At 36.1% G+C, this 17,991-nt stretch overlaps 2 protein-coding genes across 2 annotated transcripts; one reads left to right on the forward strand and one right to left on the reverse strand.

Moving 5' to 3' along the window:
* Window positions 1-665: 665 nt before the first annotated feature.
* LOC126821235 (putative N-acetylated-alpha-linked acidic dipeptidase) lies at window positions 666-3,715 on the reverse strand. Its single transcript, XM_050549611.2, has one exon. It carries the CDS (start codon window positions 3,348-3,350, stop codon window positions 1,011-1,013), a length of 2,340 nt encoding a protein of 779 aa, XP_050405568.1. The 5' UTR covers window positions 3,351-3,715; the 3' UTR covers window positions 666-1,010.
* Window positions 3,716-13,564: 9,849 nt separating this feature from the next.
* LOC126821385 (homeobox protein ceh-36-like) lies at window positions 13,565-17,864 on the forward strand (the record flags this gene model as incomplete). The annotated part of the gene is made up of 5 exons (XM_050549796.1): window positions 13,565-13,589; window positions 14,134-14,294; window positions 14,698-15,151; window positions 15,311-15,585; window positions 17,859-17,864. Coding segments are annotated over 5 exons (921 nt in total), but the record flags the coding sequence as incomplete, so codon positions are not given.
* Window positions 17,865-17,991: the final 127 nt, after the last annotated feature.

A 17,991-nucleotide genomic window follows, 5' to 3' on the forward strand; every position in this document is an offset into this window, starting at 1 on the left:
ATGCGCTAAACTAAAACCTACAGTTAATAAGATTCACTGGGTTTTAGATAAAAAGATATTTTTGATTACCATAACTTCCGTGCCCCGAAAACCACGACGAATCTACAATTTAATCTGCGATAAAATAAATAATCATCCATAAAGAATAAGACTTTAGAAGAATATTTTCATCGCAGACAAAGATGCCCCAGTGGCAATTGCCTATCCGACCCTTTAACATTTGTGCTGCTGTTGATGAGATTCCGAGGGGTTATCCTCGAAGTTATTTCAATTACTGAACCGAATCCTTGTTTGTTTCACCGACAGACAGTCGACAAATGTATAGAGAGTATTCTCAATGGTATCTTAATTCTAAATGATAAAGTAATTTATTGCATCCGCCAAGACCATTGATCTAAATGAAGTCTAATTACCGGGGAATTGGTCTAGAAGTTATATGAGCAAGCAGGCAAACTTTATAGCCAGGACCAACATAAGCGTCACGTTCCGTTGTGGAAGAAGTTACAATGAATACGAGAAGTTCCCCGAGGGAAATATATCTCACTAGACTGTTTCTCATCATCGAATATAAACAGTATCATTATATTGTCCAAGTTGCTGGCCAACTTCATTATCAACATACAATTACTCCTTTAATTCGTGAACTAGAAATACGTGACAGACCATGACAATTAGAAAACAACGAGCTTTTATTATCATATGAACTGGAAGAAATTATGATTATTAATTATATTAATAGACATCAACAATTAACAACTTGGACCACATTTTCTATACGAACAATATATAGAGACAAAGACTATACACAAAAAAATAAAAAAGAAAACATTGTGAGAAAAATCCCCCAAAAGATAATATCAGCACATCTTTCAAGAAAGCCAATAAAAAGTATTGTTATGTCTATAAAAAGCAAAGGTATGGGATTTCAGCTTCAAATTATGCATTCAAAAAAAAAAACAACAACACAAAATGTCAATTCTTAGACACAGCACGCTTCTTGCTATAAAATATTATGACTGGGTGTGGATTTCGTCGTTTAATATGCTACTGGCACGTTGTAGCGTTATTGTTAGAATCGCAACCTGGTGTCGCAAGACGTCCCAGTCCCCCGTCGTTTTCCCGTGTAACACGCCGCTTACAATTCCCGGAAAAACAGTTTCTTCGTTAATATTTTCCACGTGGGGAGCTACCAAATAGTTTCTGTATTGGGACTGGTTAGGTAGTCCTCTCTCCACTATAAAAGCGCGGGTCAGATGCAATAATTTTTCGTTTTTTGAATGCAACTGATACTCACTGATGCCAGTCTTTGTAAAGTTTTTCTGGAACTGCTGCGTGGAGTTGATAAACGTATCAATGACACTATTCAATTCGTCAAGAGCAATAGACGCGTCTTGGAACTCATTTTGGTACTTATTCAAACACCTATGTCCCATTTTAACAATATGGATGTAATTAGTAATGTTGAAAGGAAGCAACGCTGAATCTGCCAACTGCAGAACGATGTCTGCTAAGATTTGATTGACAGCAATATGGCGGGTAAAGTTCGCGTCAATGTAAGTTTGAAGATATTCTAGCGTGTCCTCTAAAGTACTATATGCGGGATAAGTAGGTAGTTTCGAGTAAGTTTTAGTATCGTAGGTATAAGCTACAGACATGGAAGGCACACCGATACGGTAGGAGAATGGGGATTGGTCACTGTCTCCTGCCAAACCATTAATTTCGGGTCTGTTCGGAATTTCAGTGCTGCGGAAATTTTGTTTCCACATATCATAAACACTCATTTCATTTTGATGGCTGTCGACGCAGTTTACTGACATGGCTGCTTTGTAAATAACATCGTACAACAAAGGATTACTTTCGGCATAGAAACTGTAGTTACCTCTTATGGCAGAGTCCAGATTAATGTAAGCAACAGCGCCGGTACCTAGCTGTTTCTCGTACTCTTGGACCCATTCATAGGAACCGATGTGTCCATATTTGGAAGCGTCCCAAACAGCAAATATGATAGTTCTTCTTGGTCTCCACCCTTCCACGATTTGATCTGAAAATGTCCTAGCCAAATCCATTAGGATTGCAAATCCGGTGCCTGCATCTACAGCACCTTGTGTCCACGAATCGATATGGCTACCGATTATAACAAAATGATCAGGTTCGTGTTTGCCTTTGATCGAAGCTATAACATTGGAAACAAATCGCTTTTCGGGAGAATTATTCACTGTTACTTCTACCAAATAGTTATGGTCAGTAGTTCCTCGTCTTGGACCCGCGTAATATTCAGATTTTAATTTACCGTTCCAATCACTGGGCACCAATGTACTGTTGTCAATAAAGGACATCAGTTGGTCCGCATCACTGTACATTATCGGGTAGACCGGAATGGAGGGGAACATGTTGCTATTGTTCGAAAGGGAAGAATCGGGAGTCGCCGTATAATCCGGGGTACTGGGGTCGCCGACCAGGTTGTATCGGACATGGGAAAGCTGCACTGCCCAACTCGGCAACCACCACGTACCATCGATGTTACCACTACCATCAGTGTAATCATCGGGGTCACAATATAACACAACCCCTGCAGCCCCAGCCTCCTCGGCATGCTTCACTTTGTTTCCAGGATGTATCCGACCGTAACGTATCAACACAACGCTACCATTCACTTCAACATTTAAATTATTCAAAATATCAAAATCTTTTTTCCGTCCATAATGAGCATAAACGAGCGGACCCTTTACGACCCCGCTTTTTGCATAGGCATTAAATGGTAGGTAGGCTACGTTTTCGTTAGAAGCATTTGATTTTGAGAGGAAGATTTGAGATTTATTTTCAGCAGTGTTTAAGTTTACTGTCACTTGGTTTAGCGATGTATAATCTGGATAAGACAGCTGCACTTTATATTTTTTCACTTTGACAGTGTCAAAGTGAAAAGTAGTCCACATGTTAACCACATATTTTACTAAACCATTTAAATTTCCCATTCCAGAAATTCTGATATCAGATTGTGATGTTAATGTTTTAATACTGTCAATGTAATTGTCAACGTGAGTCACCCTAGACTGCAGTTTTTTACTGATCGCAGCGTCGTAGTCCTGTAATATTCCATGGTACTGAACACTTGGTGAAATAAAGATTTTATGTCCAGTCTTCCGTACAAAATATCCAAAAATTAATCCTATCACAAAGATGACACCAATCATCAATATTTTTAACACACATCCTTTGCCACCCGAAAAACATTCACTAACCATTGACTGTTGCCTCGGTTGATCCAGATTTTTATATTCAATGTCAATATTATCCGAATCCGCCTCCCATCTCGATACGGGTTTACCCGGTGTATATCCCCTCGACATCATATCTTGAATTTAGACATTAGTATGCCGCTGTGTCAAGTGAAATCTCAGAGTGGCAAGCTCATACATTATTGTTCGCTATTGATTTTTAGCTGAGAGTATTAGTAGTTACAACTCGCATTTGCAGTCGCCATTTTCGACCATTGAATACATAATCATGATTCACACGCTTGCAATCGAAGGGTTACCTTGCTGTCTCAGGATTTCTGTGTTCCTTGTGCCATTCTCTTCTCTCGTTTGGTGTAGTTCTTCACGACTTCATCGCAGCTCTTTAAATTTTAAAAATCAATACCGAAGTGGTGTTCTTCTGAGTTACGTCAAATGATCAAAACATCGGCAATGCAAACAAAGGTGGCCATGTTTGAAGCCGGTGCTAAACGAGTTATCTCCCTTCAACGGATGTTTCCTCACTTTTATTAGCGTTGTTGAAATTTACATTACTGAAAATAAAAAAAATGATATTAATAAACTTAATTATATATTTTACATAAATATACTTTGGTTTATATTTCGTAAAGGAATAAACAGCAATGGGGAAATTAGGATTTGTTATGGGAAGTGTGACCTGCTTAAATATAAATGATAAAACATGTTTTATTATTTTAGGCCAAAACAAAAATAAATGTTTACAGGGTCGGTAGGCCGGATTATAATTTTTTGTTTTTGTTTTAATATTATTTTATTTTATTTTTGGCATGAGGTGTATGTGTGTTGGGGGGGGGGGGGTAGAACTAATAGAAATAAACTGAACGAATCTACTAATCTTTTAACCCCCCCCCCCCCCACTCACACCTTCCCTTAACTCGTCACATCAGTAACTAACCTGTCACTTTTTAAATAGCATAAAAATTCTCATGAATCTCCCAATTAGCGTGTTGTCCGAATCCACGTTGATTCTCATAGCAGAATTAGCTGATCTGAACATTTCTAGATTCAAAAAACTAATGCCTATTCGAGCTGATGTAAATACCGAAATATTTGTGTTGGAATTTGTGTGCAGAAAACCAAGTCAAAATTGCCAACCATTAATTATTCACTTAACTCCTATGCCCTCTAAAATAGGGTAACCGCCGTAAACGCGGAGTTTTCTTTGACCTCTGTATATTTTCTCCGTATTCCCTTGTGAATGCATGTTTTATTTGATCAATTAATAGAGCTAACATTTTGGGAGATCACAGCAAATCGAAACGACAAACGATCATTTTTAATTAGTGCAGGACGAGGGAGCATCCCCGGGTGCAGGTGAAGGGGCGCAAATTTTACTCTGGGTCCTGTTGTATAGGCCTAACGACCATTAATTGATAATTAATTGTATCATAACACCATTTTTCAGATTTACATTTCTTTAGATATAGGTAACATTATTAAAAGTATATTTGTTATAACATTTATAAAAGTAAGGTTATTAAAATATATTTCATTTTATTGCTTTTCTTGCTTTTAGTCTGTACACTGGCGCTGTGGATCTTTAATAATACAGTTTATAGGATAATGTAAGATGATAATATTAAGCGTAATTTCTGGTAATAAATCAAAACTGAATTTTGAAATGGTACGAATAATATTGAACTATTCTGAAATTATCGCTAAATTGCGGAGCAGTGGTGACTCGGTTAGTAGGTCGCTGGCTCACTAACCAGGTTGTCCGAGTTCGACCCCGGTGTGGCCGAGAAGTTTCCCCGGATTTTCCAGAAGGCGAGTATGTGTCAGCTGGGACGAATAACCGAGGTCCCGTGTACACGTTTGAGTGGGCCGTAAGGCCGCTGTCCGGGCAAAATAACCTCATAGCACACTGTATGGCGTGTCGGGGATCACGTGGCTAAGTGGGTAAGACGCTGGCTCGCTAGCCTGGAGGTCGGGTGTTCGACCCCTGCATTGGCCGAGAAAGTTCATCCAGATTTTCCGGCGTGGTTTCCCCTTGTCAGTGATGCAGGACGGAGGGCCTGACAAGAACAGCTGTCTAGTCGTTCGGATGGGACGAAAAACCGAGGTCCCGTGTACAAATTGGCGTGCACATAAAAGATCCCTTGGCAGTTGGAACTCGATATAAGAGTAGGCCGGAGCGCCGCTGCCCGGGCAAAATTTCCATCATAGCACACTGTATGGCGTATGCCCGTCTTCATTAGCCCAGTTTAGGAGCAAAACAGTAGGACGTTAAAAACCATTTCATTTCATTTCATTTCGTATATGGCGCGTCCTCGTCGTCATTAGTATAGTCGGAGCCGAATAGTATGACGTTAAACCCCATTTCGCAAAATTTGATTAAAGGGGTTGAGCAACTTATTTAAGAAATTATATTGTTTAAATATCGGATTTAGCCATGCATTTTGGGACTTGTGATCCAACATTAAATAGAACATGGAAGTCTAGATTTCTTCGGAAAAAATATCATATATCTCCGAATATAGGAATATGATAATGCTTTCCACAAGTCCCTCGGATAGCATAAACCAGGGACAAATAACTCAAAGCTAATAAATATAGGATTACTAAAGTGACAATAGATCAATGGCATGCAAGCCAGAATAAGCTGTCGACATTAACCAGCCTTCAGCTATACTCTTTATTGAATGCAAATTAATTTAGAAATTCTAATAGTTCAAGCTCTGATATTCTCGAATAATATTTCGCTTACGCCACTTGTCATTATAATTTTAGTTATTAACTAATTTAGTTGAGTATTCAAACATTGTTATTGAGAAATGTGATGCTTTGTATTCTTCGGTGTTTACTTTGCACTTAATTCATCAAATTCCAAATGCACATGGTTCTTTTACTTGCATGCCAACGAGTATACGAGACCCCGGGTTTTCGTCCCCTCTCAACATAGGCGCCGTTCCTTGTCAGGCACTCCGCCATGCACCACTGACAAGGGAAAAACCATGTTAAATAAAACAAAGGACTTCCCGGTCAACACTGGGATCGAACCAGGGACTCCCTGGTTAGTGAGCAAGCGTCTTAGCCACTTAGCCACTGCGGCTCCCACCTCGTGAAGCAGAAATAATACAACAGAATATTGCAGAACTATATTTATGTGAAACAAAAGTAACACTACAAAATATGAGATATGCAGCAAAACTGTTTGTAAAACAATGTTAATGCTTATAAAATATAGTAAAACTACCTGTGAAAGAAAAATAATCCCTCAAAATATGAAATATACGGCAAAATTATCTATGAAATAAAATAAATACTATAAAATATGAGAGACATAGCACAATTTTCTGTGAAAAAAACATAATACTAAAAAATATGAGACATATAGCAAAACTAACTGTGAAATATAATAATATCTATAAAATATGAGATATACCGTGTAATACTATAGGGGATCACGTGGCTAAGTGGGTAAGACGCTGGCTCGTTAGCGTGGAGGTCGGGTGTTCGATCCCTGCATTGGCCGAGAAAGTTCATCCAGATTTTCCGGCGTGGTTTCCCCTTTTCAGTGATGCAGGATGGAGGGCCTGACAAGGACAGCTGTCAAGTCGTTCGGATGGGACGAAAAACCGAGGTCCCGTGTACGTAAAAGATCCCTTGGCAGTTGGAATTCGATATAAGAGTAGGCCGTAGTGCCGCTGCCCGGGCAAAATTTCCCTCATAGCACACTGTATGGTGTATGCCCGTCTTCATTAGCCCAGTTTAGGAGCAGAACAGTAGGACGTTAAACCCCATTTCATTTCATTTCATTGATAATACTATAAACATGTGAGTTATGATAATACTAAAAATGAGATATATATAGCAAAATAATACTACAAAATATGTGTGAAATAAAAATAATACTATAAAATATGAGTTATGTATAAAAACTATTTTGTGATATAATAATAATAATACTACACAATGTGAGTTGTGGTAGCAAAAATGGCTGTGAAATAAAAAATGGTACTATAAAATTATACAAAATAAACAATTGAACAATAAATAATATGTTAGTTCTTTTCGGAAAAATGAAAGCTAGTCCACTTCAGTAAAATAAAGAACTGTCTGATTGTACATTAGACGGCAATACATTTGATATAGATTTATAAATATCTTCGCTTTTCATAAAGATTTTCTTTTCATTTGAACTTGGAATTTTTATACGAACTGAACTTGGCACTGTAACCTTGTTACCGTTCGTCAAGCTAATAAGTTAATCGGTTATTTGCAAAACATTAAGCAATAATCCTGCGATTTAGCAATCAATAAAATCCACTTTAATACTCTCGGTGAGATAAGTAGAGATAATCCTTAGATAATCTCTCGATACTTCTAGGAACAGGTCGATGCGACCCTTACACTCCTTTGTTTAATTAGTTTAAGCTTCTGTAAAGCAATTCAGAAAGGTTGTCTTCCATCGGTTACAAGGGCGTAATCAAATTGATGTTTAATTCAAAATGAATTACAGAGGTAAAATTATAAAAAGGTGTTCTTTTTAGATAAACTGTTAAAGCTTATCTTAAACTGTTGTGATTTTAGAATCAACAATAAGATGCAAAAGATAAAGATGCGACAGCGGTGTTTGTCTTAAAGGCACCCAACTATAATTTTCTACAAAACTATGTCAATATTTTTCTTGCCATGTGTTATTTTAGATAACCATAACTCGTAGATAATCGTTACAACACAAAGAACCTTTGCTCTTAGATTGCTGTTAAAGATACACACCTTATAATTTTGTGGGTGGTGTAAAAAGGGTATCCATTCAAAAGTTGTTTTGGACGTTTGGTCAACTGAACAGTTTAAATATATAATGTGTATGCCTATAGCGTTCTGATTTCCAACTATATAATTATCTTTTCTGCCCACAAATTTGAGCACATGGACAGTTAATTATTTACAACTTTTTAAGCAATATTAGACAATAAAAGTAAAACATTTGCCGAATGTCTAAACTACAAAAATATGTGTTAATTTTTTTTTTACCATTATTGTAAATCTCTGAAAATACATAGCAGCTTAATCAAATAACAGAAATGACGATTTTGATATCTAAGCTGTCGGCCCATATGTTAATATCCGATACATTAATAAGAATATGTCTCTGGATAGATTTTGTGATGGTTTGTATTTCTTCGGGGCTATGTACAATCTATATATGTTTTCTTTTCTTTCAATAATAATTATGAAGATGCCATGGTGTAAGCTGGCCCTACAGACATTCGGAGAATTCAATATAAAACTCGTCCGAGAATTGAATGTCATCCTGATTTAAAATTTGTAAACACAATATAGCCTGCTAGCTAAAATATCAAGTTCTACTTCACAAAATGATGGATAATTGAAATAATGACAAAAGCGGTCTTACTAATCAAGGACAAGAACGTTATTTTGTCAGTAGCTCAGACAATATTGCAAAATGTGACCGACAAGGAAAATACGTTATACATATTCTAAACATCATATACAAAATTTAAATGAATTCATAAGAACTTTACAAAATTATGGATAATTATAATTTTGACAAAAAAGGTCTTACTAATCCTCAACAGCAGCAGCGCCCATTGTCAATTTTGACAAAAAAGGTCTTACTAATCCTCAACAGCAGCAGCGCCCATTGTCAATTTCAGTTATTCATAATGTTATCAGTTTTTTTTTATGAAATCATTCAAATTTTAGATATGATGTGTAAGAATATCTTACCTTGTCCGTTGCTTTTGCAATACAGTTGTACTAGCGTGTACGAGTATGTTTACGAAGCAGGCCAGGCCTTTTTCTAGAACACCGTTACAATAACGAAGACACAGAAAGTGCATATATTTACAGGCCCGTAACTAGGGCGGGGGTGCAGGTGGGGCAAAACGTTTCGCCCCCCCCCCCCGTGAAAATATTGTCGAACATAAAAAAAAAATAAATATATATTGTCTGTCAATTTTACAGCACCCCTGAGAATACTTCCCGTCCTCCTCGATGCTCCGAGCTAGTTGCGGCCATGCATATTTAATACTGCATTAGTATGTGATGCAGATTGTTCAAACCAGAAACAATAAGGACATCCATCACGGGTATATTATACAACGTAATGATATCTACATTGCTTCTGAAAAGAACAATATTGATCAGTCATCCAACAGAACATATACCGTTCTATCATCAGCCTCAGTAGGGAAATGTAGCGGTATTGCAAATACATAGAACTTTCCGAATATGTATCGGGTTATTTTTTCGGAAGCAAAAAAGGGAGACTCAAAATGAAAAATAAACAAGTAATTGTTTTCCAGAGAACTGTTGTATTTATTTTTAATGTGTTCAATTACTAAATACCATTAAACAGTATGTTAGACCGGGCTGGAAACAAGTGCTTGGCTATCGGAGGTCGCAGTTTATCACCCAGTTATGATCATTCACTTCATTTTCAATCTGGTTAAAACACGGATCCTATTTCGTTTCGTTTTTATAGTTCAAAATTTCTTTTTACTTGTCTTTACGACACTTCATGTAGTGTAGGCCATCGAAAGTATAAAAAACGAAACGAAATATAGATCTGTATTTTAATCAGATTGCATCATTTTGATTGTATATTAAAACAAGCGGACCATTGCAGAATTCCGACGATTCTTGATAGACAGACACGGAACACTAAAGTTTGACTTTTTGCTTTGGCATAAATATTTTTAAGAACGTATCTAGTGCCTTGATGTCATTAAGTACGTATCAAGTAATATTTACAATTAATTTCGGCTTCCGAGTAATAAAATAATGTTAACTACATGATGTAGCTTAGATATAAACAATTGTTTCCAATATGTCTGTTCTTTATTACTTTATGTTCAAACAATCGCGTTACATCGTGTCAGTTCCTAATCAATGTTGCTAGAACGAACATCAAAACTTGAAGACTAATTTGATCTACCAAGGAATTTAGTTGCACTTTATCTGAATTTCTTATCAAAGTCAAATAACGTATCTAAAGTGGGGGACGAAGAAGCTTCAGAAGTTACATCATCATGATACGTATTGTTCTGTGGAGCACATGGCGATAGGGATGTATAATTGGTTGGATCTGAAACTGGTCAAGATATGAAATTTGTCTTACAGATTTTTTGTTACCTGCAGCGGGCAGATATTTACTTCTTTATTTCTAATTGCTAACTAATATTAAATAATGAAAGCGAAACATTTGTTAAATGTCTGAACTATAAAAAAGATCTTAATTTCAACACTTTCGATTTACATTATAATAAATTTCTCAAAATACATAGTAGCTTGATTTTAATCATACACAAATTGAGAACATCAGAAACTAGTCAACTGATGTTAAAAAATTGAAAGCGAAACATTTGGATTAGAAAAGAGATCTCAATTATCGATTCATATCTTGTTCATTATAGTTAATCTCTCGAAATACACAGTAACTTCATTTAATTGTTTAAAAACTCAAAACATCAGAAATCAAATTAATGTTATGTTTGTTTATTTAATATATCGTTTGCCAAAAATTCAACCTTCTGAATTATATACATGTACTAGCTTTTGGTTATTCAATAACGTTCAGAAAGGAAAACCGGGGCGTTAATATCGCTCCCTGTTAACAACCCTCTACGATAATGTACTCTTTGCCCCACTATTTCTTCTGTTGGGTTTGTGTTTATTTCAATGACCAGTATGTAAAGTATGTATATAAAAGGTAACTGTTTGGTATTAAGAAGGTAAAAGACAATTAAGCGAAAAATTTACGCAACGGTGACCATAAGATGGCCTACTCGTTAATGACTTAACCTGTAAGAAAGGTCCTTTGTTGTTGAGTGGTCGGGATTAGATTGGACAATAGATTCAAAGGTATATATTGATCAGAAAATTCAGAAAATGACCAGTTAACACATTTAGTAAATCCTCCCTCAATCGGTGGTTGCGCAAGTTTAGATAGGAGTCTTAATGTATTTGTAATCCTGTAGTTTTGATATACTACCAGAAATATATATACTAAGTTGAGTAGATGTGTAAAATATACAAGATCGACGTTTATCAAGCACGTGTACTGTGTAACTACGGATAAGATTTTATGGTGGTAATGATGCCTTCCTTAATCTTAAGTTTTTAAGAATGTGTTGATTGGCTTAACGGTGGTGTAGGTAAAAGAAGTCATTAAAAGGTGCGATCCACCTCACCTTGGTTCAGACAGCAAGTCGTCCAGTCGGAGGGAGGTCACCGATCAACATCTCCCTTCAGTTCAACAGTTTGTTTATCAATATTTCAATGTTGACAGCTACAATATTTTGACAACTCAATGTCTGTGGATAAATTCGAGGATAATTATTTTCATTAACTGCTGCGAATACGTCTGTGTCATGATCGTTTGTGATGTAACATACCTACAGTGACAAGGAGAGATTGAATAATTGGTGCAAAATTGGAATTGGGTGCGAACAACAAGGACCCAGGAAACGAATTCAGGTCGATTAGGACTTACCTTTAGAGAGGATTTAGCCACACGTGTAATACTAATCTTTTAGATTGTATCGGAGAGCTTATGACACGAAGGTGCTTGCTTTTCGGTGGTCAGTCATTTGACTTTGTACCACAAGTGCAATTTATTCGGCTGTATTTTGAGTTATAAGAACTGATCAACATTAACAATTATGATTCATACAGAAAGTCTTCGACCTGTTCACAACACGCAAGGTAAATTTTATACATTGAAACTGAGCAAATTCCACAAATTTCTCTTTTATATTTTAATTTAAAACGCGGGATATTAGATTTACTCCTTTAGTAGATAAAATAAATTGTGGAGTTTACGTCGACAGTTTTCAATAACAATTTACGTAAATTGATCAGGAATTTATGAAGCGTTTTTATGTCAGTAATATTACATTTTTGTTTTAATCAAATCTTAAAAGCCACGAAAAATTAAATAATTTGTAAAGAAACTGGCTATATTTCATTTGTGATGAATAGTTGTAAATGGTGTTTGTGTATTCAATGTGTTACTTATTTAGATACAGTAAGCCTGTGTGAATTCTTTTTGTTTATTCTGTATAATGAGAATTCGATTTGTTTATTCTGTATAATGTGAATTCGATTTGTTTATTCTGTATAATGTGAATTCGATTTGTTTATTCTGTATATGTATTTCATTTGTGAGAATAATTTGCATGTAGGTTTGTGTATTTTGGGCTGTCTGTGTATAAGTTCGGTTAACAATTTTAAAAATCTGAATTGGTATTTTTGAACAAGCCTAGTTGAAAATTTGTTTTGTCTCTCCTCTTCCAAACTGCAAAATCATAAGGAGTTGAAAGACATTTTTGGATATAAAGTTAGTATAATTCATAGAACTTAGCGATCCTGAAAGATGGAAATTGTACTCCGAGTAAAACATAAATAAACAAATTAAACTCAAAGATTAAAATAAAATGGAGTATTAGATAAGAGTATTATCTAAAAATAACATATAATCTTAAGACAATAGTTTCTAATTATCTATCAACTTATATCGGTATTTTAATCTGTGTTAATTAAATCTCTTTGTTGTCCATTAATTGTGTATATACAATAATTTATATACACATGCTACCTAAATCTTATTATTCTTAAGATTTAGCAAAGTAGTATTAAACATGTTAGTGTGTCTTAGAGTTAATTAGGCTACAACTTGTCTTTTTGCCGAAAATTTTAAAAGTTATACTAAAACGATGCGCTGTCTAAAAAACCCTGTATAAATTAATAAAATCAACATGATTTTCGTTTACCTTTTACTAATCTTTAAATATTCCAATGAAATCTTTAAAATTTTAAAACCATTATTAAACTTTTTTTAAGCAAAGCACTAAACTCTTTCAGCAAGTCAGATTCCTTCAGAATCAGATTGACATTATTTGCGCGGATTTTCTTTTAATATAAAAAATTGACTTTAACATCTGCTTCCACACATGGAGATATCGCAGACAAGGTCTGAGGCAGGGTTAATATTTTTTTTGTCAAAATCATGGGTATGATAAAAACTTAGATGTTGTTGTTTTGGATAATGAAACAGGTCGCAGAAAGTAAACCAACACCATAACTAGACGTACAGGCCAATAAAATAAAAAGGTGATGACATGTTACGCATTTGTTTATTTTTTTCAGGATTAAGACATTACGAATCATCCGATTCTAATTCATCATGTACGTCACCGCCAGTCATAACACATCTCAATCCCAGTCGGCCAGCCCTTGCCCCGGGGGATAGCGGAAACAATACCCTCGTTCATTGGACTCAGGCGCCATCAAGTTATGATAAAATAACAGACAAATCCGACGATGATGAGGAGATAGATGATGGTAAGTCAATATCATGATGGTTGTCAACAATTTTTTATGATGTATTATATTGATATGACACAATGTGAAAAAGTATAGCCATATCGGATTCTGACGTAATGCGGAAAAGTATATCCAAATCGGATACTGCCGTAGGAAGATGACTAATTTGAAAGACTTTGTTGCGGCTGTGAATTTTCAAAGAGAATAGTGGAATCTTAAACGCAAATTTATTCGAAATTAAATTTTTTCAAAGATAACGACGGAATCTTAAACGCAAATTGATCCTTAATTTTAATTTTTCAATGAGAATAGTGGAATCTTAAACGCAAATTGATTTTAAATTTTATTTTTCAAAGGGAATAGCGGAATGATCCGGAATGTTAATAATGTAATTGTATTTTCCTCCTAATTGCAACATTCTAAGCTCTATAAATTCTAGGTGCACCATAGTCAAATTTGAGGTTTTTTTCTTTCCTAAAACCAAGTCTGCCTTGTAGACGATCAATGAAATTATCAAAATTTATGTCGGATGGTAATAATTTTTGTTTTCTTTTGATTACAGAATATCGACCATTTACTCCGCCACCACCACGAGAAAGACTCAGTTATACACGATATCAATTAGAGCTATTAAGTGGTATATACGAGAAGGTTCGCTATCCTAACAGTACCCAGAAATTACTTATTGCTAAACGTGTAGGAATTACACGGGAACAAGTTAAGGTAAGTCATAATACACTCCCCCGATTTTTTCTAAAAAAAGACAAAAAAGACAAAAAAGATATTGGTATACAACGGAATAATATCTTTTTGGTATAGAATAACATACAGCTAAATCATTTTGATGTCTATCAAAATGTTTTATTTTTATAAGATAGTAGATATACATGAAGTTCTGTATAGCGTTGATTTGTGGGTACAGCGCCACTGCCCCGTCAAAATAGTTCAAGATTTTGGATGATTCTGATATTTCTAAATGAAACATACTAGTTTCAATTTTCATCATGGATATGCATTGATAACCTTTGCATTACATACTATTACAGCGTTATGTCTTGAATTACGTTAATTGCACAAATTCAGTAAAGCCAAGTTGGAAATAACATAATTCTGTTCTTGATTATAGATCTGGTTCCAAAATCGCAGAAGAAAAGATGTCATCAATAATCCTAAACGGAAAGGAAATTCTTCAACGGAAAGTTCTGGTAGTCCGACTTCTGCAGAAAGTGAACCCAGTACGCCACCACAGACTGAAGACAGTAAACCCAACTCCCCTGCAGATATTGATGGACCGAAAATGGTTCCAAATGTTGTTTTAAAAAGTGTAATTGATGAGTTAGAAAGATTCGAAAAGACTGTTCTAAAAGCAAAGAAAAGCAAGAAAAAATCCCGCCCTAAACAACAGCAGCAGACGCAACAGAAAATGTCAACAACTGCCATTAAAGCCAATGCTGCTTCTCTATTTACGGCATATGACATGGTATCACCGCCAAATAAGGTCATATCTCCAGCAATGCTCAACACGTCCATTAACCGCTTCTCTCATTCCAAGACAACTTCAGCATTCCAGGATCCAAAGAGTAACGGAGACGCAAATGGTTCTCCTCACAACGCTTCGCCGTTAATGAATAGTTACCACCAACTCCCTAACAACATCTCTGTCTTACCCAACCAATACTCACCTCATCATTCCAGTGGGATGACTCCATCTTCTGTCCACCATCCAAAGGCTCATCCCGTGTTTGAAAACATCCCAGTGTTAGCAGATCTCCTTGGTTACAGAAGTAGCGATTCCATAAGATCTCAGAAACAACACCTTAATCATTCCTTAAGTCCGCACAACTCCTACGTGGTTTCTCCTAATCGTGGTGCTACAGATCGTGGTTATGCTGATATTCCTGGAAGTGTCAATCATGGTTCTTTAGGAGTGAATAGAGTGTTTCCATTTCCCTTTATCGCGGATGCCCCTGTGATGTTATCATCCATGCGCCACCCCGACCCCTACCGCCCCCCAGTACATTACCTCCCGCAGCAACACAGTGAAGATCCTTATCAATCTTTTATGATCTCCTCTTTTACAAACCCCTATTATACAGCATCACCATCTCAAACATGGACACCCCACCCGCACCCCCCACCCCCAGTACCTACGGACAATTACACACAAAACAATGGGTTATGATAATTGTTGAAACTGTTATTTTATTGTTTTATCTAACTTATTAATCCAAGCTTGTCTAACACATGAAATGCAACGTTTGTGGGAATCCGATATCGGGACAATGCAGTTTAATAGATTATGGCTACCTACGTAAATAGATAATAGTTATGTTACAGCAGTCCTAAAAGAGGGAAATCATTGCAAATGACTTAGAAAACTGGACAAACAACCATGATTTAACGGCTTGGAATCCATGTGGGGCCAAGAAGGAATTTTGGGATTGTTCGCGCCTGCGGGACCGACAAGGAAATTTGTCGCGTCTTTCCTATAGGATGGAAATCAGAGGCTCTTGAAGATTATAAACTACACGTAAATGATCCCTTAAGGGTTGGAAATATCGAAGAATAGTGGGTGCAAACGCAGCAAAATGATCCCCCAACAAAACAATTACTGTATGTTAGCCTCAATATTAAGTGTCGATGGGATCTTATACCACACCCCACTCCTGTCTTAAATACTAAAGGAATTGTTTTATAATTTACCCATATCCCAAGGAAATAGTTTGAAAGTTTGAAAATTCGACAGCGGGGCACAATATCTCCAGTGTTTGGAAACTCCTCGAATTGAAAACAGATTGTGTTACTAAAGACTCCAAGACTTTGTTATAAACTTGTTATTGGTTTGAATGTGTTGTGAAATATCTCTAGTCTTTTTAACAACTAAATGATGTATATATTTTTCTTATTTGATACTTTATTACTTTATTTTTTATTCATATATTTTTGATTTACAAATTAAAAATAAAAGATGAAACTGGGCGGTTTCAGTAGGTGTTTTATTAAATTCTTTTTGTATGTCCGTCTCCGTGGAAATATTTATATTTACTAAAGATTCTCACATCGCACAACCTTGTTAAGAGAATGATACGCGCCCTTGAGAGTGGTGAGTTTGGCGCTGGATTCTATCCCGGTGTTGAACGATGAAAGTTCCCTTTATAGCACATTGCATGGCGTTCGCTCATTATACCGGTTGGTGCAGAAAAATAGAACGTTAAACATATATATTGGCGGGGTCCGCAAATGAAATTATATAAAATGTTGACAATCTGTGATGCCGGATGTAGCGCGATAGGGAGAGTGTTGGAGGGCCACCCTCCCACTGCGGGGGGGGGGGGGCACCCCCATAATTTTTTTTTAAAGTTTCAGTCTTCTGTAAACATTGTTTTGGCATATTTAACGGGGTTAAACTAAAACATCACACCAATACAATTATGGAACACAGTTACTTTTCACTTCACACGTTTTCAGGATGATTCTCTCTGTGTTTTATTTTAGCAATGTAAACCATATTGGGATGTGTACAGGTTTTATACACATAGAATCTTACCTAATCCTAATAATTGTTGAAAAATGAATAGGAGTTAGGGCCTAACCCCCACCCCCCATGTGTGACGCCCATGCATACAAGAACAAAATTCAACTCTCTAAATAAGTATTATATGGTTATTAGCATTTGGTAAAATTACTCAAAGCAACCAACATTTTGTTAGAGATTTTAGTGTGGAGAGATTTATACGGTGTAAATTGTATCGAGGAGATAGTTGTGATTTTTCCCCATAAAGTAATCTCCATAATTCCTGGCTCCCTTATTCTTCAGACATATGCCAATCCACGTAGAACATGTCGGGACTACATGGCTGAAAGAATATCCCTGCATTCGATGCCGATTTTACTATAAGTAGAGGAATCTACCATGAATATGTGACCAATTTCAGCAGATGCTCAATCGGTTTAGCACAACCTTGTCTGGGGCAGGACAAGAGGGTCTGACAAGGACAGCTGTGTAGTTGGTAGGATGGGACGAACAACCAAGAACCTGTGACAGTTGGGATTTGATATAAGAGTAGGGCGGGGAATCTTAGCCGCCTCCATTTTCATTCCGCCAGTCGGTGCTGAAAAGTAGGATCTTAAACCCCATTTCATTTCATCTGTATTTTCCTTTACTATCAAATATTCTAAGTCGTATTTGATTTTATTAGAAGGTTCAATATTAGGATCTTTTTATACATTTCTATAGGTTGTGACATTTTCAAATAATTAATATTTTGCTTTATTTTTCAATATTAGGCCTAGTTGACTTTATTGAACTGATGTAATCAATGTAGCCTACTTCCTACAGGAGAAGGAACAATTTAAATGAGGTTTAACCTCCTACTTCTGTGCACAGACTGAACTAATAAATATGGCATACGGCATACAC

This window comes from Patella vulgata, chromosome 5 (genome assembly GCF_932274485.2).
Source record: "Patella vulgata chromosome 5, xgPatVulg1.2, whole genome shotgun sequence".
NCBI classification, from domain to species: Eukaryota; Metazoa; Mollusca; class Gastropoda; family Patellidae; genus Patella; species Patella vulgata.